The 23,604-nt window shown below is 42.4% G+C and overlaps 1 protein-coding gene across 1 annotated transcript in view; it reads left to right on the plus strand.

The window, feature by feature from the left end:
• tenm1 (teneurin transmembrane protein 1) overlaps positions 1 to 23,604 on the plus strand; it is a 178,266-nt gene that overhangs the window by 77,398 nt on the left and 77,264 nt on the right. Inside the window, exons 6-8 of the mRNA XM_030739166.1 lie at positions 5,550 to 5,723; positions 17,840 to 18,042; positions 19,793 to 20,000. Of these exons, the coding sequence (XP_030595026.1) occupies positions 5,550 to 5,723; positions 17,840 to 18,042; positions 19,793 to 20,000 (585 nt within the window). The remainder of the gene's footprint in view (positions 1 to 5,549; positions 5,724 to 17,839; positions 18,043 to 19,792; positions 20,001 to 23,604) is intronic.

A 23,604-nucleotide genomic window follows, 5' to 3' on the forward strand; every position in this document is an offset into this window, starting at 1 on the left:
CACAAGAAAGACACACTGTCATGCATGCAAACGCACACAGTTAAACAGTGGTGACAGTGGTATTAGTAGCTTTCAAGGAGTTTGTGGAGGGGAGTAAGAAAAACACTTTAGCCCCTCTCGTCTGTCAGAGTGAAGCGAGGGTCGACAGGCGAAAATGCGGCAGGGCACGCGGACCCCCCCGGGCTCTCAGTCTCTACTCTAACGTTGACTTAGACACAGATTTGTTTTATTGGTTCTGAAGTCCTTCTCCTTCACTCTCCTTCACACTTGTTTTCCCCATTTGTCTCCCTCCTCGTTCTCAGTCCCTTCCCTCCGTCTTTCTTCCTCTTATACCCGTCTCCCCTTCTTTCTGTCCCCGCCTTTCTTTCTCCCATCCCTCAGAAGTTTTGGCTTAGCTAGAGGCTGGCACAGCCATGCAGAACTTGGATGAGCAATTGCCTTTACTGTACATGCTAAACTACACACTAAATCGAATGACTGATGTGCTTGAAAGTGTTTGCTGTTGGGCAAAGCCGGCTGTAGTCTTTGGTTGTCAGACAGAATATAGTTGGCGGTTAGCTATGTCTACGAGCGAAAAAAGGACTTGGCAATCAGGCCTGGATGTGTTTCCACTTGTGTGAGGGTATTGATAAATCATTTTTAACTGACTGCAGTGCTACCTTGGCTGTAATGCTTATTGATAAGGCAGTATATTCACAGTCAATCACGCCCATTGTGCCTCGCAACCCAGCTCAGGACTGATACAAATACTAGATAACTACATCTAGTTTAATTCAGTGGTTAAAGAGGAATACACAGACACACACACACGCACGCACACACACAATTTTCTTTCCCTATCTCTTACTCTTTCTCCCACCACAGGTGTGAAATCTAATCATCATTGGAGCCCACAATCATTTCTATCTAATCTGGAGACACATACATGCCTGACAACAACAGCAGGAGCTGCATGCTAGCATTATTGCTGTGTCTACCACCAGAAATAGCTGGCCTCCTAAAACCTGCTGTTCTAGAAATAATGGTGAGAGTCATTCACTGCAGTCATAATAAAGTTATGGCATCTGTACATCTTTGCATTTCAGCTCTTAATGTGCAAAGGCTTGTGATGTTCCTGCCATCTCGGCGAGCCTCACTTTGCCGCCAGAGTTCCACCAGCTTGAATTCTTGTGTTCTCTCATTTCTCTCCACGGCAGTTTAAATAAACCTGAAAAAGCCACATCAAGTACCTCCTTCTTCTCACAGTGAACCGTCTGTGTCTCCCCCTACACCCTGCGCTCTCCTCTTCAGCGTTCCTCATCCTCCGCACACATCTCAGCGGGGTACCCGACAACGAGGGTACAGTACCGAACCCCCCTCGCAGCAGTACCGTCCTATTACCTCTGGCAGTCATCTCACTGTCACACTGATCAATGATTCATGTGTGCGAGGGCCTCAGCCTGTTAGCTCGCTGCACTGCTGCTCATTGCTGCCACTGTGCTGCTGCTGCCGCTCCGTCTCCAGTTATAATGACTGGACTAACTCAGTCTCTCACTAACGTGTGACGGTTATGTGCGCCTTCGCCAAAGCACAAGAGAGAAAGACGGACGCTGAGAGGGATGGACAGGCAGGAGAAAAAGAGAGCGAGAGTGAAGGGTCAGGCCGAGCACATGCTGCTCGCATAACTGACTGCACACTGTGTCGAAGTGCGATTCTGTGAGAGTGTCTGCGTATTTTAAATGGAAAGAGGCGCTGGTGGTAGCAAAGTCTCTCAAGATTAAATTCCTGCCATCTTGGTAATGCCTCCAGGCAGATATTTGGACTAACAAGTCCAGATTCTTATGATTTTCTTTTTTTTCCCCCCCTATTATATGAACACTGTTACAGTGGTGGATCACATTAAATGTGGACAAAGTTTGAAATAATGAGTTCAGCATATATACGCAAGCATTCGTCAGTGATCTGAAAGCAAAGACTTCAGATTCACCTAAATGCTCAGCTTCACATGCTTCACATTTTCTGCTCTTGGCCCTATGTGGCGTCAAGACCGGTGAATTTCCTTAATATGGTCGTCTCGGGCACACATCTGTGGATATGAGCTCAGCAGCCACCGGCTGTTCAAACCTTTTGTTTCTGAGAGGCAGCAAAACAGAAGAAAGTTGGTTAAAGGGAAATTCCCCTCAAAGGGCAAGGAGAAAATCCTGACAGGGTGAGGGTAGCTCATTTTTATGTAACGCTAAGCTGATTAGCTGCTAGCTCGTATTTACTGCGCTGTATTTGCATTACTCTGGCAAGAAAGTAAGTACATTTTCTAAAATGTCAAGTGTGGGTTTAAACTCTGGGTTGTCTCTGTGGCTACGCGGTTTTGTGGGAAACTAGTTTTTGCTGACATTATTTCTTAATTTGATCTACTAAAGAAATGCTAACCATCAAAATGGCAGGATATCACCAGGGGCCTATATTGAACAACCCATTAACGGTTAATCCAACACTGCTTGGCGGGGCTGTAGTTGAATCAGGATATACACTGTTTGTCCTTTTATAAAGACTGATAAAAATTACCACTATAATTCAGTTGACAATAAAATCCAGACTCTCCAAGGTCTCGCTCTTTTTTTTTTCTTCTTTTTTTGAGGTTATACAGTATAGCTCAGGATGACTGCGCATCTCTATGACAACTGTGCCAGTAATAATTTGTCTGTGACTCAGGGTTGTTCTGTCTAAATAAAGGTTAAGGTCAAGAATAAACCATTGTGCTCAGCAATTGCTCATCTTTTTCTTGTACTTTTTCAACCGGCAGAGTTTCAAGCCCCCTCAGCACTTAATGACCCGCAGCAAATAAATCCGAGATCTCTAGAATAACTTCCACTTTTACTGAATCCATGTGTGTAACATACAGATAAATTAAAGCCCTAGTCCTGTCCACGTTGTGGGCTCTATAAATACTCAGTTTCAAACACACAGAATTAATTTGACCAAGTGACAAAACAACAAATATGTCCTCACTGGTATTAATATTGCTGTTAGGACATCAGATCCTCAAAAATACAAGAGCATATGCTCAAACTCTCACTCTTCCATCACCTCCTCATCACACTCAGAGGTCCTTGTTGCCTCCTTGCTTCAGTGCGTGTTTGTGTGTGCGTGCGTGCCGCGCAACTCTAGATGCTAAGTGTTCCAGCAAAAGGTCAACAGTCATAAAACAAGAGCGTGAGAGAGACAGAGAGGGGCTGATGAGGAGCAGCAGGAGAAGTGGGGTCTGAGGGGCTTTTGAGGAGGGCTGGAGTGGTGAAGAGGAGAAGGTAGGAGAGCCAGTGAGGACTGTCGCTGCAGAGTCACAGCTGGAGTGGGTAATACTTGGTGAGCAGAGGTGTGGGGGACACCAGGAAACATGGAGAGCAAGAAAAGCAATTCAGATGAGAGGAGGTGAGGAGAGAATGAAGGCTGAGAGACTTAATGGTGGAAATGCCAAATGTATCAGTTTGGGAATAACTTGTCATCCCTCGCTGAGCACTCTTACAGACTAATTTATGAAACTATGATAGGTTGTTCCACTCCACCGCCAAATATAATGCAGTACAAACAGTGACGAGGAATGCAAACCTACATTTGTAGGTGCAGTACTAAATTTTATGATGTTTCCTCAGAGCAGATAGCTCATAATGACTGTAGTCTTAAGGAAATCACTGTGATATTCTCTCTAATTCTGTCAATGTCAAATAAAATGCAGTTTTGACCACTGTCAGTATCTTCTTTCATGGGTTTCTTTTTACCTGCTCGTTCTATCCTCCCACCTGTCTGCTAAGGCTGCAGGACGGGCAGTACCAGACAACTGAAAGGATTTCGCTGGAAGCTAAATCCATGAAATTAAATGTACAAGGAAGATCATTTGGGTTACTGTTTGTCATCCTTTTCTCCCAGCATCAAAATGAATCATCACAGCTAGTTTCACAGCAAGGTGTTTATGTGAAAAAATCCCCCACGTGGCATTTTTTATAAAAATAAAAAAGCAAAAAAAAAAAAAAAAAAGAGAAAGAAAAGAAAACAAGAGATGTTTAAAAATGACTGACTCGTACTCAGGCTGATGCGAGGACTCTGTGCGTGTCCGTGTCTGGTCTCGTCACAGACTGACAGTTCAATTAGTTTGAGCTAAATGATGCATGACGTCTCCCTCATGGCCCTGGTAATCGTCTGTGTTCTGCTTTGAGGAGCTCATATTGTGCATGAGTAGATAGCTAAACCAATAGTGGCTAGTGCTAGTCAACAGCTGAAATGTATGATTTGCTGATCCCAGTAGATGGCAAAGTGAGGCACGGGACCATGTTGGCTTCAACTCTCAGAGCTCATCATAGATTTGCTGTATTTTTCAGAGAAAATACTTTTTTTTTTTTTTTGCCCCTCTGTGCTTCTGCAAAGGAAAGTAGCTGCAAATGGCTTTGAACTATCTGGAGTTTTAATTAGGTATTCTTCATCAGGTGGGGGGCGGGCGGGGGGGGTGGAGTGTGGGCGACCGCGGAGGCGTGTGCATGCATGCATAGATGAGAAAAGTGCGAGCGTGCCATACCTGTGTGATTGTGTTGGTTGCGCCGGATAATTGTGGATTTGTTTTTCTAAGCAGCCATTTTACGCGCGCGCCATCAAGCTTGTGTCAAGTGCTTTTTCTGGGTGTCGGCAATCAGCAGACAGAGGACAGACAGTGAAGATGTTTGAAGTCCTTAGAAGTTCCCTACCTTGATCTGCATGCAGCAGCCATCCTCTGACTGCCACCAGCACATAGTAACTTTTTGATTTAAGTCTTTGCTTTTGTTTGATGTTCCAAATGTGTCAGAGGAGGGGGGAAAAAAAAAACTGCAATGATTTATTTCATTTGCTTTGTTCTTCCTATCAGCAAAGGCACATTACCTTTTTAGATTCTTTTATAGAATAAAAGCGCTGCCCAAGTATAAGCCTGAATGAACGGAAGCTCACGATTGGTCAGAACCCAGTGAACGTTTCACTCAACACTTTACTGACAACCTTGCAAAATACTAATTTATTTCCTTAATGGGCATGCGTTAGTTGTTTTTATTTAACAGCATGTTGGTTTCCCGTCCTAGTAAACAATTTTATGAGTGGGAGGGGGGGAATCCGGTATCCTCTCGTACTCTTTGTTGTTTAAAAGGCCCATATGGATTGTGAATCGGCAGCAGCTTTCAAAGCATCATTAGTCATGCATAAAAGCCCGTGTTAGCGCTTTAATACTAGCCCTGGGCTCAGACTCTGAAGATCAGCCTTAATTGCCCGCCGCTGCCACGTTCTGTGTTCATGTGCACATGTGCCATGTGTGCAAACACGCTGCATGTGTGCGTGAAAGAGTTTGTGCTCTTTCTAATTGTCCTTTGCTTGCTGGACACTAATAAGCATATAAAGAGAGTGAGTGCTCCAAGATGGGCATTAAAAAAAGATTCAGACACACCCCCCCTTTGCATGTCTTGAATAATGATCTCCTCTGTTTTTTTGTTTTTTTCTTTCCCCTTGGCTGCCAATCTGTGCGTGTGTTTGTGTGTGCGTGTGTGCGTGCTTGTGTGTAGCGGTCCACCTGCTAGGTTTGACCTGGCATCTGCGTCACGGCGAGAGCCAGCTGTATGAGAATGGCCTGAGCTCGGCAGACCATCAACAAGAGGACCGCAGCAAAACCAGACCGACGAGCTCCGTCCACCTGCTGGACACGCTCAACCCTGAAAACACACACAATGGTGACAGAGGTGAGCCGACACACGCGCAGCATACACTGTAATAACAGATGTTCTGCACTCAGCCATTGACAGGATTTGCCCGTTAGTAACAACAAAACAAATGTAATACAGCAGCTTGGAAAATTTGTATCAAATGTATTGACTAAAAGCATAAATGATGACTTCGAGTGCTTCACTTCATTTTTCTTTATCTGTGCCTGGCTGTTTTCTTTTTCTCTCTATTGACATTTTGCAAGCAAAAAGGCAAGGAAAGCATTTTTGACTATTTCATTAAGTATGCCTGATATGTGGCACAGGTTTCCATGGAAAACTACCCCTTCAGACTTGCTTGGACCAAGTCGAGTTAATTTTTGGACGTACCTTCATGTCTTTAACCGGGCTTTAACCAACCGATCGTCTTGGGTCTTTCTCCTGCTCCTGCCTCGGCTCACGTTATTTTTCATTAATTAAAGCGAAACATTAAATCTTTAGATAACACATCTCAGTGTGTACTACAGCTGTTGAACCACATCTGATCAGTTGACTCAAGTGATGTCAGTCATTTAAAAAAAACAAAAACAAAACAGGATTATGATGTAGCGTTAAGCTCTCCAGACTTTTGCCACTAGCTGCTCATCTTTGCTTTAGTGCTGCCGAGGCTACCTCAGCCTTTACTAGTGTAACACACCCAAATCACCAAATGCATTGTGAATAATGTATGTGCCAAAACTTTGAGATAGGAAAGGAACGTGTTAAAAACTTACAGGCACAAAGTTGTCCGTGGATTGTTGTTGAAGCTTTGCCTAAATCCTGAAGAGCGCTCTTGACAGGCTGCGGAGTCAAAAATGAATTTTTCTTCCTCATGCAGACTTGTACTTCACCATGCTGTTTACCATTTTCTACTTTTCCTGTGTGCACCTGCTTTTCTGGAAGGAGGCCAGCTATTGGTTTTGATAGTACCTGTGATAGCGCTCTGATAGAGTTGTGCTTTTGTGTGAGTCCTGGTATTATCTCCTTCATTTGCATGGCTCCACTCTGCTCCTCATATTATCACCTCAGTATAAATGGCAACTTTCAGTCAACTGTCTGCCACATGGCAGCTCTTTTAGGCATGAATTATTGATAAAATGACACACATCTGCCCACTTAGTGTCCCGGTTACTTTTGGACCACGGCAAAAATTGTGCACTATAGCTTAAGAGGATTTTACTTCTTTCTCTTTGATGTTGACGTGAACCAAAGCTGAGAGTTTAATTTAGTACGCATTCACTTTTTCAAACTAAACATATGGAACACTGATTTAAAAAAAAAAAAAAAAAACATACCCATAAACTTAAGATGATGCCTGTCGTGTTATGTTACGGCAGTGAAAAGTGGCTAAAGCTACTATAAAAAGTTGTTTGGTGTTTTTGTATATGTACATGCAAAGTGAAAACTGAAGATGCAACAAACAAATATCTGAATAATATCCAAATATTCAGGTCCAGCTCTACAAATTTCAATCAACTTCGAGTGCATTAAGTCCCTGGCTTCATAAATAACACACTTGCCACAATTAATGATCCAATGCAATACAAAGACATTAGTCCAGAGATAAGCCCAGCTCTGATTACTCATTTTTAGAAAGGCTAGAAAACTGGTTAATCGTGTTTTCTTTTTGCTGCTACGTGACTGGAATTGCTTTTCTCCACTCTGCCTTCTCTCAACTAGCCAGAGGAATTACTAACACCAATTTAACCCTATGATATGGGACATTAATTGTGAGTGTTTGAGGTCATGAAGTCAGACAGGACAGAGCAACCTTCATGCTTGGTGTGATTCTGATGGATATTACATTGGAGGCTGTTGGAGCCCTCGTTCAGCACTTACACAGAGACCGCGCGAGGCAAACTGCAACCCGCTGCAATTTAGGCAACCTGGGACATCCCTGAAGCAACTATTCTTGATGAATCCTCACATTCGGAGGATTAACATTCTCATCAGTAGCTAAATCCTCCAATAGAGCACGCAGGGGTCGTGGAATTCACTTCTGAGTGTTGCGTCACAACAATCTATTGTTTCAGCTCTTATTGCTTTATATGCTCTGTGAAAGCTGGGAAATCAAAATGGGCAAAACTAAGCTGCTGATGCAGGGGGCTCAGATTAATAAAATTGGCACGGTGGAGGTGGTCCCCGGGCAGAGGAGGGCCAGAGAGATTAGAGATTAGGCTGTAATCCAGTGTGGCAGATTATCACGCTCATCCTGCTGCACCCATCACCTCTCACACCAAGAGACCACACAATCCCCTAGATTACACCGCGAACGAGGGTGAGGGAAGGAATGGAAAGGATAAAAACACGTCAGGGTAGGGAGAGAGATAAGTGAGACTGATGGGGCGAGAGATGGATACATGACATAAGATAAAAAAAATTGCTGTCATTAAAGTACCACATTCCTTAAACATCTTAGAAGCAACTTTCATAACTTGTCTGCAAACCATCAAGAAAAGACAAAAAACAAAACAAGATGCAAAATGTTCAGTTTTTATTTTGGAATAAATTATCTTAGTCTCAACGCACTGCTATAAACACCAGCAACAACGTAACAGTGGGAGCATGAAGATAGCTGAGGAGGCTGATTGGAGGATAGTCATCAGTTTCTGCTTGTTTTGATATAAACTGATGACACAGTGGGGAGAGATGAAACAAGCTTGGCGAAATGATTGGGAGGTAGTAATCTTCTTGTATTCTTGTTCATGTATTTTTAGTGTTGTTGTTTTTCTGTCAACTTCAATGCCATAAAGATGATTTGTTGGCTCTACTCTGAAATCAGGATCCGGAGCTGCACAGTCCTAATCTACCTTGTGAGCTTGCACCACCGTGCTAGATACTAATTGACATGTTGTGTCATGTGCGTATGGCTAGTGTCTTGTCAAGCCGCGCGTGCTGTTTTATATTCTTCACGCTATCTCTCCTGCAGTTTCCAGAGATCACCAGCAGCCCTTCTAAGCCGACCACACATAAAAGCTTTTCTAATTAGTATTACATTAATTGCCACTTACCCCATGATAATCAACCTCGGGCCGATGTGCATGCATGAATGTGTGCGCTCAAACACGCCACCTTTCCCTTATCTGTTCTCTGTTTTTACATCTAACATGCACGGGTATGGCGATGTGGCCAGCACACACACACACACACACACACACTCACACACACTGAAATTCCTCTGGCACAGATGAAAGCAGATGTGCCCAGAAAAGCTATTTTTTGCCGGTGGAATCCCTGCCTTAATGAAGTACATCACAGTTTGAGAATAATATTTCACTCAATGTGCAACATCGGATGTATTAACAATATGAAATGATACAAACTGACATACAGTAGAGCCGCGTATTGCCTCATTATAATGTGAAGATGATGAAATGCGGTGCTTGTGGAATGCCATCTGAGCCTGTGCGATGATTGTATAAACTCCTGTATGAAAGGAGAGTTAGTGCTGAATTGTTTTCACTCTATCTATCCGATGGTGTGGTTGGAAATGGTGTGCGGATGGATAGAATGTGACAGAGACAGAGAGAAGGGCTCTTAAAGAGCACATCAATATTCTAGACTGCGTGCAGAGAGAGTGGAAAGGAGTGAGGCTGAGCGGCTCGTATGTGTGCAGAAGAGTAAGAAAGTGTGTCGGTGTTGCGCTTGTGCGGGTAGAGCAAATGTGTGTGGTGCAGAGGTGAGCGTGTGCGTGTGTGCGCGTGTGCGCGTGCACAAATGCTGATGGACTGGTCCCTGTTACACTGGTCTCATTGATTTTCTCACGCTGGGATACAGTCTCAGGATGTAACACATGCACACATGCCCACGTTCACACTGACACGCACGCAGAGAGAGTATAGATCACTTAGTGAACCCCCTGCTTGAGCGCCTCAAGTTGAGAAAGCCTAACAACAGCAGCAGGTCTGTCTGTTACTCAGCCAGCATTCAAAACATCTTGTCTGACATCTGAGGAAATTAAGCATAATTTCAAAACTGCAGCCAGTGTTCAGAGTGTAGATGTCACATTTTGTCGACAGCAGAGGTCTTTTGACATTTGAGTGGTATAGTTGTGCCAAGGGAATTAAACAGGAACTTTACTTGATACTACTGTGCTGTGCAAAAGTCTCGAGCCACCCCTCATTTCTTTATGTTTTGCTTCCAAAGAGCCAGACTTTCTCTAATTGTTGAAAGCGATCTTGAGCAGTTGTTCTCCAGGCTTTCTGAAGGTCTTTCAGAGTTTTTCACTCATTTTCCCTTACCATTTTCAAAGGAAGGTTTGCTGTTTAAACTACTCAACACTGATCTTTGAATCATTCAATCATAAAAAGGTACCTAACTCAAGGGATGAACCAGTGTTGTGTCTACACATAACAGACAACTTAGCAAAGAACCAAGTCTTTAAGTATTTTGTTACTAGCCGTCTGTTGCAAAACACATCATTTGTTCCAATTTCTTTAGTTTTCTATGAAAACTGCAGAAGATAACACAGTTTGGCAGGCATAAAATAGTGTGCAGGAGGAGGAAAGAACCAAAGAAGAAGCGGCAGGCCTAAAAAAAAAAACTACAGCAAATGAACAGTATCTAAAATTCACGTCCTCAAGAAATAGAAAAAAATCCAGCAAAGACCTAACACAGGACCTGAGAGATGCATCTGGTCCTTCAGTTGATCCATCTGTTGTTCACTGAAGCCTCATCAGAAAAGGTCTCAGTGGAATGGTGGCTGTTAAGAAGCCAGGGAGAAAAGGCTGAGGAATGCCAAATTACGCAAGAACTGGACTGAAAATCTGTTACAAGAGGTCCGATGGAAAGATGAATCAAGATTTGAAAGTTCAAAGATGTGTCCAGAGAAGGTGAGGATAGAAAGCTACAACAGTGAGTGTCTAGAGCCATCTGAAAAACACGGTGGAGGATCTGTCATGGTTTGGGGCTGCACTTCAGCCAGTGGTGTTGGGAATCTTGTCAAAATTGATGGAAATATGAATGCAGAAACGTACTGTCAGATTTTGATCCACCATGCCATAACATCTGAAAAGTGTTATTTTTCAGCATGGCAATCATGCCAAACACACTGCCAATGCAGTACACTACCAGACCTCAGCATACTTGGATAGAGAAACACACAGTGGAACATTATCAGTCATGGATGGGCCTCTTCAGAGCCTGGATCTCAACATTACTGTAGCAGTGACAGAGAATGGAACCAAAGGCAGCCAACATCCAAAGAAGAGCTTTGAATGTCCTCCTGGAGAACTATTCCTGAAGACTGCTTAAAGGAATTACAAGACAGTGTAGCTCAGAGAGCTCAGGCTGTGTTGAAGAATAAAGGTGGTCACACAAAATATTCACTTTCAAGCTTGTTATGAATTGAGCCTCTTTTTGCCTTTATATATTGTGTTCCCAAGCATGTTTGCATGTTTCCCATTTTTCTAGCAAAATAAAGAAACGAGAGGTGGCTCAAGACTTTTGCACAGTACTATATGATTCAGAATTATTACATTTAGTTAGCGGTTATGTAAAAGACTAAAATTACATTACATGCCACATGCTACAGTGATTTGCTAACCATCCAACAATATCATATTCCTGACTCAGAATGTGCCTTTGGGGAGTGGCTCCTCACATAAACACGGTAAGTCTGCTTACAGTAAAGGGAATGAGTCTTGTACCTTAGTTGACAGAAACATGAGAATTTTCCTGTTGTTTCTGACCAAGTTTTGTTTATGCTTGTCAGTGAAATCCCTAACAACAAAACTGGTTTAAAAATAGATCATTTCAGTACAATGCTACAGATTTTACTTTTGCTCTTGTTGGAACAAACCTCTGTGTTTCTCCGTGCAGGAAAAACTGGGAAGATTAAAAAAAAAAAAAAAAAAAAAGCCTTGCCTGGATACATTTAGATGCTATTTACATATGCATCAGCAATAACAAGCTAATATAATAGAATGTAATGAGCACTTTTTTTTTTTCGCCAATGCATTTATAATTTTACTAATCAGGTAAAAGCATGTCTTCACATACCTCTACTGACTATTTGAAATCTCTGGAAAACATACTAGATACAAATATTTTATACAAATGCAAAGATGATGTAAAAAGTATTAAAACATAACAGAGAAGGAAACCTGTTTTGTTGCCCTCCTGCACAATATAAAGCGGGAGGATATTGTCGTTGTACTGTCCATCCATCTGTCTGTGAAGTTTGCATGTGTGTTCTTTACTCTTCAAAGGTGTGCAACACGATATTCATATTCCTGGATGTTTAGTACCCTTTGTACACTTTGGCTGTATTTATTTGAAGTGGATTTCAGGCTGCTAATGCTGCTAATGCCATGATAATATATGCTAGTGATTTCTCATGCCGGATTGGCTTAGCCTAATCATGTGATCACATTGTGCTGTGTGACTGGCTATACCTACTTGACCTAGTGACTGAAATGGAGAAATTGGGAATTCCCCATATCTAGCAGCTGACCCAGGTCACTGAACAGCTGGCAGTAGCTACAGTAGATAGTGAGGAACTGCCAAGAAATTTGGGATTCCTCAAAGAGCCAGTCTACTTGTAGTAACATCGGTTGATTGATTAGCCTGTGATGCCAACTTCTGATTGGCCGAACATTGTCTAATATGTTGGTCAGGGATGACTCATGGCCATAAATAGTACAGACTATGACTCATCACTGAGCAATATTAAAGCCATACCTACTGCTCAGCAATACTGCTCAAATGTAAACAACATGTTTGCCTTATGATTATAGTGATATCAGCAGATTATGTAGTACGGGTGTATTATGTAGTAATATTCTTGTACACACAGGAGTATACTATAATGTGAATATCTTGTAAGCATGCATTATATCACGCTTATTGTTATGAATTATATAAATACGTGGTAGATATTATGTAGTATACATCCTTGTACAAGAGTGCAGTATGTACTTTCTTTCATTTGTTTCCCATTGAAATATTTTGTCTGCTCTAGGATGTTTTTTCCAAAGAGTATTTGCAGAAATGTTAAAGATAATCACAGAATATCAATCTCTTACAGCATGCTTAAAATGGAGCCGATTTAATGAGTATTGTTAATATTGAAAACATATTTTTACTGGAATATGTATAATATCTCTATTAACCCAGGGGTGACATAAAGTCTTTGGATAAAAGTTTAGGGCAAGGCCTCCAAATTAGGGCAAAATAGTTTATAGAAGGTAATAAGATGTCTGCAGAAGGCTTTTCTATTTGGGGGCTCTAATGTTATCATGACTTCGGCATTTTTAAAATATTTTAATTCATCGTTGCAGGACATCCCCATCGTCGATGGGTCTTGTTACACAAAGTTGTATTGACCTTGTGTTCACTTTTTTTTAGACATAAATATCCACGAGGGATAATTCAAGATACTTACAGGTAATTTTCAAACCACATCACAGTACTCAAGCCTGGATTCACTCCTCTAGGCCTCTACCCAGACTGCACTGGTACAAGATTTAGTGAAGCCTAAAGGGGAGAAAAAAAATCTGTAGGTACTCTATCCATGTGTCAGTTTACACAACACATATTACATGTGTAACAATGCATGTGTCATGAAGTGAATGAGTTTGTTAACAGGCAGATATGTCTGTCACAGACACAGCCGGAGGTCTGATAGTGGAAGGTGAGGAAGAGAGAGTAATGGAAGGGCTTAAGGCCAAGAGCATTATCTTCTCCTGACTCTGACTGACACTCATTAGGCTGCACAGTGGAGAGAGGAGGCTGAAAGCTTATTAAGCCACCTGCTCAAAAGGCCCTTAATTGAATCCAAGTAATTATAGAGACCTTGCCCATTGTGATATTTTTATTCATCCTGCGGCAAACTCAATCTCTCTTGCATTTGGAACACTATTAATGTTGTCTGCACCAATATGTGTGAGATTCAGACACGGGAATACGCTTCAAATATCGACGTGCACGTACACACATATACGCGCGCACACACACACACTCACACACACACACACACACACAGTTCCGGTCCCCTCAGACATGTCCCGTCACCAAGACCCTGGCTGCACTTTTCAGTCTGTTCTCTGCTTCATTAGAATCTGAGGGATAATAACATTAATTGCAAAGACAGTTTAGTTCCTTTGAAAATAGATTACAGGTGTAATTGTTTTACCTGAATAACCCGTAGGCAAGAGAAATTAATTAGACCTTGTGTCCCAAGTCCTAATGTAGTTCCTTTCTTTCACTGGCCTTGCGCACCCACACACACACGTGTGCTAGACACACAAAACACTCGGAGACTCACGGCAGACTCAGATGGGCAGGCAGACACACCAAGTTTTGGAAGCATTTGCTTTGTGAGAGGGGGTGAGAGAGGACAATGTGGAGGAGTTAACTAGTCATTAGAAATGGGAGAGGTTAAGAGTTCAATTGTAAAACCGTCCTGATCCAGATGTCCTGTGGCCTGGGAACATTTTCAAGGGCTAATTTAGCAGAAAATATTGCAGTGTGTACATGTGTTTGCATATTGCGTGTGAATAGTGTCAACGAGGGCATTAGGTGCACTATGTGTACAAGTGTAGTATAATTGGCTGAGGCAGCATCATCATTATTATAATGTTCCCTATGTTGCTTATATCAGACTGGCCCGCTACCAATTCACCATTCCCGTCAAGGCCATGTTGATGGTAGACATGAATGAGCAATGCAACACTTTTATCGGCCCTTTAAGCAGGCTCGACATTTTGAAATACTTAGATCTTTTTTTTTTTCTTCCCCTGCCAACTAATGATAAAAGGAGGTTTATGCAATGCCATTTATTTTTATTTTTATTCCAAACAGCCGATAGCGAGTGTGAATTTCAAGCTGCTTTTTCTCTTATTAAAGCCACGAGATAGCAAGGTGTGAAGGAATTTTGCCTTCCAGTTTGCATATCGTCTTGTTTAAGCTTGTATTCTTCATGTCTGCCAAATAGGAATAAACAGAGATTTGCTGTTTTGAAAGATCTTTTCAAAGAGTGGGCTCAGGTTTTGTGCTGAGATACACGGCTGCAACACATTGATTGACAGGAGTAATCTGAGGAGCTTGGCGGTCCTCTCGGAGCCCTGGTCACCATGTGAGCCGTCTGGTTTCTGTGGGACTCCCAAAATGCCTCGATCCTCCCTTCGTTTTACTGGAGCTGCAGTATTATTCTGTACGTGCTGAGACAGACGGGGGGGAGAGAGAGAGAGAGAGAGAGAGAGAGAGAGATGTAAGGAGGGTTTTTCTTCTTTCTTGCATCAGCAGTTGCAACTTGACACAGCCACCTCCTCAATGAGCATGGTCCTCTCGTCTTTGCTTTCCCCCTCTTTTTCTTTCTTCAACCCCCCCGCCTCCCTACCACCCTTCCTCGCAGCTGACCCGAGTGCCGCTTTCTGTCCCCTTGTTGCATCACATTTGGAGAAGCACTGTACAGTAATTAGCATCAGTCCTGCTCATCTGCCCGCCAGCCTGCCAGTCAGCCTGCTTGCGCGCCTGTCTGCCTGCCAGTGTTCCGCCAACTGCCATGCCCTATTCATGTCCTATTCATCTAGTGCTGAATAAAAGACTGCTTTCCTCGGGACATCCATCCCTCTGCTGGCCTTTATATTTTTGCGGCGAGGCACAGGAGTGAGGATTAGCATTAAAAGGAATAGACTGCTGAGGTAGACTCGGCATGAATGCATGAATGCATACTTTAGTTCTGCCAAGCTACTTTTATTCGCTTTGGTAGAGATTTTAGTACGGGAACAATTTATGCCTCATACAGACCCCTGTCTGTGTTTTTTTTTTTTTTTTTTCTTACATTTCAAAATCTTTTTGAACTGTTTTTGTTCTCATCCCAATCATATCATTTTCTCTCTTTTGTATTTTTTCCTCTGCCATCCCCTCTTGTCACACCTCAGTCTAGTTAAGCGAGTTACCAGTTTTTTGGTTGTTTTTTTTTTTTTTGCAGTGTTACTGAAGCTAAATGAGATAGAAAAAAGAAAAAGAATTGTATGATCCTTTGGCATTTATTAGCATAATATTTGACATTTTCTAAGAGAGTAGGTCTCTAAAGTGCACTGTGTGATTTTGGACGGGTCCAGATTAAAGGTGGCCAATGTGGTGGTATCTTTAGTCTTGGCTCCAAAATATTGGTCTTGCATCGCACAGTGAGAGAGGTTCAAAACTTCTAGCAATCTTGCTACTGCAGATGGCCTGCCAAAATTTTGGCATTGTCACATTCACTAACCAACCCAACAGGAATGCAGTTTTAGATAACAGACAATGATCAACTTTGGCACCAGCACACTGGCACAAATTGTGAAAAGAAACCCAAAAGAAATGGAATGAATTGAGGTAAAATGTGGAAAATGAAGTGCCTGGAATTCCAGCAAAGAAGAGAATCTAACTTGTGTGAGAGTTGCGGCCGCAGATGTTTCTATGATGTGTTTCCAGCTGTTATTATGAGCTGTCAAGCATGGAACGAAACAGCTGAGGAATTGCAACTGTTCATTGTAGCCTAAGATTCTGTAAGTCTCATCAATTGTACTGTCCACATAACTCGAATTGATGTTGTACCTAAGTGTATCTGATCCATGATGCACAGTGTGGATTGAGATTGCTGAAGTCCCACAGTCTGTAGGTGCCACAGCTATCTTAGACATGCATGCACAGTAGTGCTTTGAGTAACAAATGGATTGCTTAGCCTTTTTCACATTCTCCAAACTTGTTGTTTTTGCTTTATTAGCAAAGAGAATATGTGAGTTTTTGAGAATTTAAGTAGCTAATGTTATTAATGAATTGATTAATTAATTATATAATGTGGTGTTGGCCCAGCTGCGACAGGCTGGTGACCTGTCTTGTGTGTACCCTGCCTCTTACCCTATTAAAATAAAAGAGGATGGATGGATGAAATTTGACCTTGTTTCTAGTGTGCGTGTGCAGATACGCTCACAGTGACAGTGTGTAGTTGTAGCAGGTTAGCATGTTTGCTAATTAACCCAAGGCGATCTCACCTGATGATGGGACTAGAGGAAAAGTTGGCGTGACATTTCAAGCAAAGCCACAAATGTCAACTTCATAGCGTGGCAAGCTGGAAAGACAGAGAATCACCGGAACAGTAGAATTTGCGCTCTGGGTACCATGACTGTCTGTATAAATCTTCATAGCTGTAGTTACAGTACTGAGAGGTCTGGAATAAAGATGTGGAGCGACCAACGGACTAATAAACATTCCCATTCCTTTAGCTGCTGCTAGCATAGCAAGAAAAGTACCTCACATTCCTGCACTCTCTGCCTCCCTCTCGCTGACAGTACATGTGATATATGCTGGCTAGCCTGTGGGCGCACATGTTGTCGCCATAATGGAGTGGTAAAGCAGCAGGCATTATGGATTGAGAGCGAGCGGACCCGTCCATGAATCTGCCCCTAACTGTTCTTCTGCCTTTGTGGCCGTAACGATCGGCTGGCTCCCCTCTGTCACCATATTTCCTCCATCTTAGTTTAGAAGCAGAGATATATCTCTACATAAAGGCTGACACAAAGAGGGCTGGAGAGCCTTGCCTGCTCCTCAATACAAAAGACTCAGGCCTGGTGGTTGATAAAGGCTTATGGGGAGAAGAGGAGCTGATGGCCAGGGGACTGTTGGAAAGACCTATTCTCTTCACAGACAAAGACGCGCTCTCACTCAAGACACTATCTGTGTGCCGTGTTTGTGAATGCATGCATGTGCCGTCCTCACTTTTTTCTCATCCTCTGCTCTCTCTCTCCTTTCTCACACACACACACACACACACACACACACACACACTTTCTTTCTTGTTAGATGATGCTAATATAGCACACGACAAAGCCCCAGTAGACAGCTCTCAGACAAAACACTTCCTTTTTAAAGCGGTTCATCTTTATGCAGAGCCTATCCAAAGGCCTGCCAAAGCACGGCCTCTTGAAAAGCAGGATTTTCACCACCGCTCAGTCATTCCTGACATCTATTCAGTCTCACTTCATTAGCGCAGCGGCTGATCACGCTGATGTTTGAGGACATCAGGTTGGTTATTAATTGCTCCCTCTGATACTGAATAGGACTGCCTGTCCACCTTGATAAATCTGCAGTATGTGTCTTAACGGCCTCACCTGTCTGATTTATACCTGCAGAAAAGTGGGTGAGAGGCCGGGCCATCGACCGTGGCGAGGTCGACATTGGAACGCAGCAGAGCCAGGCAATTCCGCCAGGACTTTTTTGGAGGTTTCATATGACTGTGCACCATCCGACCTACATCAAGTTCAATCTTTCTCTTTCACACAACGCACTGCTGGGGGTCTATGGACGCAGGAACATACCGCCTACACACACTCAGGTAAAGAAGGCTCCTGTTGTAGCATGCTGATCACCAGATGGGCTTGTTTGCCTCAACCACCACAGATCCCATCCACACTAATGCACCTATTTCTCTCCACTCTGTCCTTTCATCCACACTGAGGTGATTTTCAGCATTAAGCACTTATTTGAACATGATTACATGGCATTATATTCCTTGAAGCGGCTCTCGTGATACTGCGGGATGCTCTAGACACATACAACACAGAAGCCTTTTTTTTAAAACTATTATATTTATGAAAAAATATTTTAATTTGAACATCTTTTTTTTAAAAAACATCTATTCAGATGTGCCGTCTTTTTTTTGTGCACGACCACATCTCTTTGTTCTTCGCAATCTCAACTTTGTCTGTGTGCTCATTCAGCTAGATAGAGCGTTAGCATAAAGCAAGCCACATTTTCATCCAATCTGAAAGCTAGAATAGTTTTTTTTTTTTTCTGATTGTGTTACTTTGTCTCTATTTTGATGTCTATGGATTTCTTGTCCTAAAGTGGTGGAAGTTGCATTTTGTTCTATTCACTTCAAATGCTGATTTGTAGGGAGACAGATGTCCATAAACGGTATTTATTCATGTTTTGTGAGGCAAATGTGTTGGAACAAAAACAAACAAACAAAAGCAAAAAAAAAAAAACCAGTTAAATCGATAAATGTTGCAGCAGACCATGAATTGCTGTCTGCCTGTTTAACAGGTAGCATTTATGAACCATGAACCAAAAACAGTGTTTAAACTTGTTCTGACAACACAAACAGAAAAAAAAAAAAAAATTTAGATGAGAACAATTAAATTGTGAGTTCAGCTGTATTAAAACACAGTGTTAGAGATGGTGGAAAACTGAGTTTTTTCTTGTTTAAACTCAGCAGAGCGATCAGGCGATGTGTGTCCAACTCGTGCTGAATGTGATGCTAATTTTCCAACAAAGAAAGTAGAAGGAAAATGAAATTCTCCCCCAAATGGACACAGACCTTTCTGAAACAACGCACGTCCGCCCTGAAAAGGGTGGACGTGCTTGGTTTTCGGAGAGAAAACCTGGTGTTAGCGTGTCATATTACACGCACGCCATGCAAAGTGTAGAACAGCATTGTGCCATTCAAGACGGACAGAAACCGACAAAAATACAACACACACTGACTCATCTGCTTTTTAACATCAGTGCGCCCCTGCTCGCGCCTGCATGAAGAGGTCTAATTAGCTGTTTTTGACACTAGTGTGACACACAGCCCTCAGGGGAAATAAGACTCAGCGAGCGCTTGCTAGTTCAAGGAGGTTTGAGGATGGATAGGAGGGGAGCGAGGAGATGAGGGTGGTGGGGGGAAAGTTAAAGAGGGAGAGAAAAGAAGCACGAAAAGGTTAAGACAGATGAAATAATAGTCTGTTCCACCGAAAACCTGGGTGGTAAAGTGTGCCCGCGCTATTAGCAGCATGTCAAGTTGTTGAGCCAGCTGCTGTAGAACACATCTGGTAGAAAACTGAGATGCCGTGGAAGAATATTCCTTCTTTTCTTCGGCCTCCAGATTCACATTGTATATGCACATAATATATTCATTTCCCCAATTTCTTGTATCCATCCAGTTTTCAAATAACATTCAGTTCAGCCACACACCACTGCACAAGGTTTCTCTTGCACATTTCCTTTATGCAGGTTTAGTGAATTCCCTTGTTGTTGTTGTTGGGTTTTTTTTTTTTTTCCAGCTGGTTGATAATGCTGTTTTCTGGTTATGTTGCATTCAGTTTGACTTTGTAAAACTGCTGGACGGAAAGGCCCTGCCCAGGTCCTTGACTGATCCTGTCTCAACTGCCAAAGCTCCCAAAGGCCTGCTACTGAGCGGCCTCCAAGAAACAGGCTTCATCGAATATATGGACCCCGGCACCTGGCACTTGGCTCTCTACAACGATGGCCGCAACCTGGAGCAGGTGTTACTCCACAGCACTCCCATAGGTGAGGAGGATTAGTATAGATTTACTAAAGCAAGAATGATCTTTTTTCCTTCATGCTTACATTAATATTTGTCTTATTTTAGATGCACAGATAATGTCCCGAGGCTGCTTCAGTCACTTGTTTGGTCTTCCCTTTTATCTGCTGATATGCAGAAGCATAAGGACATGGTCAAGAGTGGTTTGAAACTCATTGACATTTGAAGGGAACTTTTCCTATGATAAGAGTGAGTTTGGCATGGCATGAGACAGCCGTTAGAAAGGGGAGGACAGCTCCTGTAGTAATGACAGGGCTTGCTAACTGCAGCTCATTGCTATGACACACACGGATGGCAGTGTAAATTGAAGGATGTGAATAATGCAAGAGTACGTGGCTGAATATAGACAAGTGGATAATTACCAGGGCAGTTTCTTCACTCCCACTTTGCCCAGTAGTCCTTAAGAGAATACAGTGTTGAAATAACCCCCCAAAAAAAAGAAAAAAAGTGTTGGGAAATGTAGTAGCGTGGTAATGTCATGGAGGAGTTTGGTAATTTCCATGTTAATACAGTCAGCTATTTTGATCCCCAACAGATATTGTGAGCGACGCTCCATAAAAAAAAAGCCCATATTTTGGGATGTTTTTCCTTGAGCATCTTGCACGACATAGATTTCCTATTATTCAGGAAATGATCGGGAACATTATGCGCGGCTGGTGTGATGCTTTTAAGCTAAATATGTATCAACAACCTCTTCAAAAAACCCAAGTTGCAAGCCAATCAGCAAACAGCTCCATAGAGGCAAAACATTGTACTGAAGACATCTTTCATCGTCATATTGACAGAGTCTTTTTTACAATGAGTGACAGCGTGCAACAGCTAAACACAGATTTTATTTCAGAGCTGTCAAACATTTGTTGACACGTGTGCTGTCTGTAAAGTCTGGAATAGACCAGACTTTTTTTTTTTTTTTTTTTAGTCACATATTTTGAGCTAAACAGGAAGCAGGAAGCATTTCATTGCCTCTCTTCAATAATCAAAACAAACAGAGAAAAAAACAGATGGCCTTAGACTAGCGGCCTTTAGTTTAGCTGAAGTTGTTCAAAATAATTAATCAAGTGATGCAGCTTGAAAGATGAGAATAATATTAATGGGTTGAAGTCAAAGTTCATTTCAGTGCCTATTTACACCTCTAAATGGAGTTACAGCGGGACGCTGCTTTCTTTCGAAGGCAGAAGATGAAAGCCAGCGAGGTGCAGTGCAGTAAATCCTAATAAGAGACACAATGTGCTGGAGCCTGAGAGGTGAACCTTATGAAGAGATGGGGGGGGAGAATTGAGATGATCCCTGTCGGGAAACTGAGCTTTTCCGCAGCAAATAGTAACCGGATACAACAACGAAACAAGAGAGAATAAATAAGCGAAAAGACCATGAAAATAAAGAAAGAAAGCAAGAGAAAAATCAATGGAGTGTAGAGCATGACAAGAAGTAAAAAAAAAAAAAAAATGAGAATATGAAGATGATAGGACAATACCTGAAATGGTGCTGATTGCAGTTTTTTTCAAATATCTGCTTGTTGCTTTGGGATATTGCTGCATGCAAAACATGATTGCAAGAGTAATGAGGCATGTGGTTAGAGAGAAAACCCTGTCATGGATGTTCACAGTTGTCATTACCTTGAAAAAGAGATGAAAAGAAGAAAGAACTGATTTTGGGTTAAACTATTTAAAATCACACGTGTTTTGTCAGCGGCTAACTGACCTTCATCATTCGGAACACATTTTGCTTCTGCCGTCCTTTCACGGGCCATCGCGCACACACGCACGCACACATCACACTTGCCGCTGCAGGACGGAAAATTGTCTGCATAAATTCTGATATAGATATTGTAATATATGCTGATGTGTGTACACAGTATACAGTCGGTCTGGGTGATTCTATCGTGCATAAATGGGTCACATAAAAAAAAAAATGAATGAAAAGATACAAGAACATCTACTGATTTCAAAATAGATGTCATTATGTGAATCAGATTGCATTTTCAAACTTATTTTCTGCTGTGCTTTAAAAAAAAAATGGCGACAGATGCAGATAAAGCCCCTTTTTTCCTGTTCCACTGCTACTGACTTTTCCATGCAGACCACAAAAGGTGGATTTCTGCCTTTTTTTCCACCTAAACTCCAGCACCTTCTCTTTAAAGCTGCTTAGGCAAAGATTGGCACTTCCTGCAGGGCTATTAATTATGCATAATTGCTTACTTCACCTGCTGTTGCATGCGCTCTTGAATATTACTCCTTTAAAACAATGGCCATAAGAAAAAAAAAAAAGAAAGTCTGATAAAGTTTCCTTCAGAACTTTTAATAAAATAGAGGATAAACAAAAATGGTGGTTTGCTAGGGGCTGGATACTTCTAGTTAGCTGAGCAGCCATTTCATCTTTTTTTTTTTTTTTTAATAAATTCATAAAGCCCAAGGGTCATAAAGCATGGCTGAATCTTTACGGGCTCATAAAGTACAATTGGAATGCTTATTTGACCAATCAGATCACTTGGCTGGAAGCACCCATTTTATAATAGCATTTAACTTCAATAACTTATGGCATGAGTGATTTCTAACTGGCGAGAGTTTAGTCAGTGGAAAGAACAGAGTGGGCGTCTCAGGAGTGCCCACACACATGTGTGCACAGCACTCACGCACGCTGCAACAAATAGAGACACCGCTTCTTATACATTACCTCTTAATTGCCCGGAGAGTTTTTATGTTTGAGACATTGACCTGAAAAGATACAGAGCTTATATCAGCGTTACAACCCTGCAGCCCTGTGAGCGATCTGATGGATCGCTCGCCTTCGCTGGATTAAAAAGGAGCTCGGTGACCTTGCAGATGAGTTTCTGTTCATTACATGTGTCAGGTGCCACAGTCAATGTTGGAATTTGTGCATAGGGGGCTTTTTTTTTTTTTTATTTCCAAGCGTGAGAAAGAGAAACATTTGTGATTCCTCCTGACTGTGTGGGAGAGAAGATGATTGCCACTCCTTCTCTCCATCAGTGTGACGATGACAGGTGATGGAGGTGAAAATGACTTTGGTTTCTAGTGATGCGCTGCTGTGGAGGATAACGCTGCGCTGCCGGCTACTGGCAGGGCCTGTCTCATTAGCATGTGTCACACGCGCCTCAAGGCGGGTGTCACATAATAACTTTGTGTGCATGTGTTTGTAAGTGTGTGTGTGTGTGAGAGAGAGAGAGAGAGTCATGCCACTGAAGGATTTGTCATCCATGCTCCCTGAGCAGAGCGAGCCAGGGGACTGCAGTGGTTTGACTCTGGAGTCGATCCCTGTTCGGAGGAGGCGAGCAGGACGGCGCGGGGTCAAATAAAGGATGACATCCCTGACACTCGTTTTAATTACTTTATCTAGCTCAGATAGAGCTCGCCTGCCACAGGACAACCAGCAGCATGGTTCAAATCCCCAGCTCTGCCAGCTTCTGGATTCTTCTTCACCAGAATCTTCTGTCTTGAGCAGAGCTGAGAGGGACCTCAACCGGCTTGTATAATGCTCTAAAATCACCAAAGTGCTCTCCCTCTTTATCTTCACTATCCGCCTGAGCCCAGAGAATGAGCTCTGACATGATGG

The sequence above is a fragment of the Archocentrus centrarchus genome, chromosome 10 (genome assembly GCF_007364275.1).
Source record: "Archocentrus centrarchus isolate MPI-CPG fArcCen1 chromosome 10, fArcCen1, whole genome shotgun sequence".
NCBI lineage: Eukaryota > Metazoa > Chordata > Actinopteri > Cichliformes > Cichlidae > Archocentrus > Archocentrus centrarchus.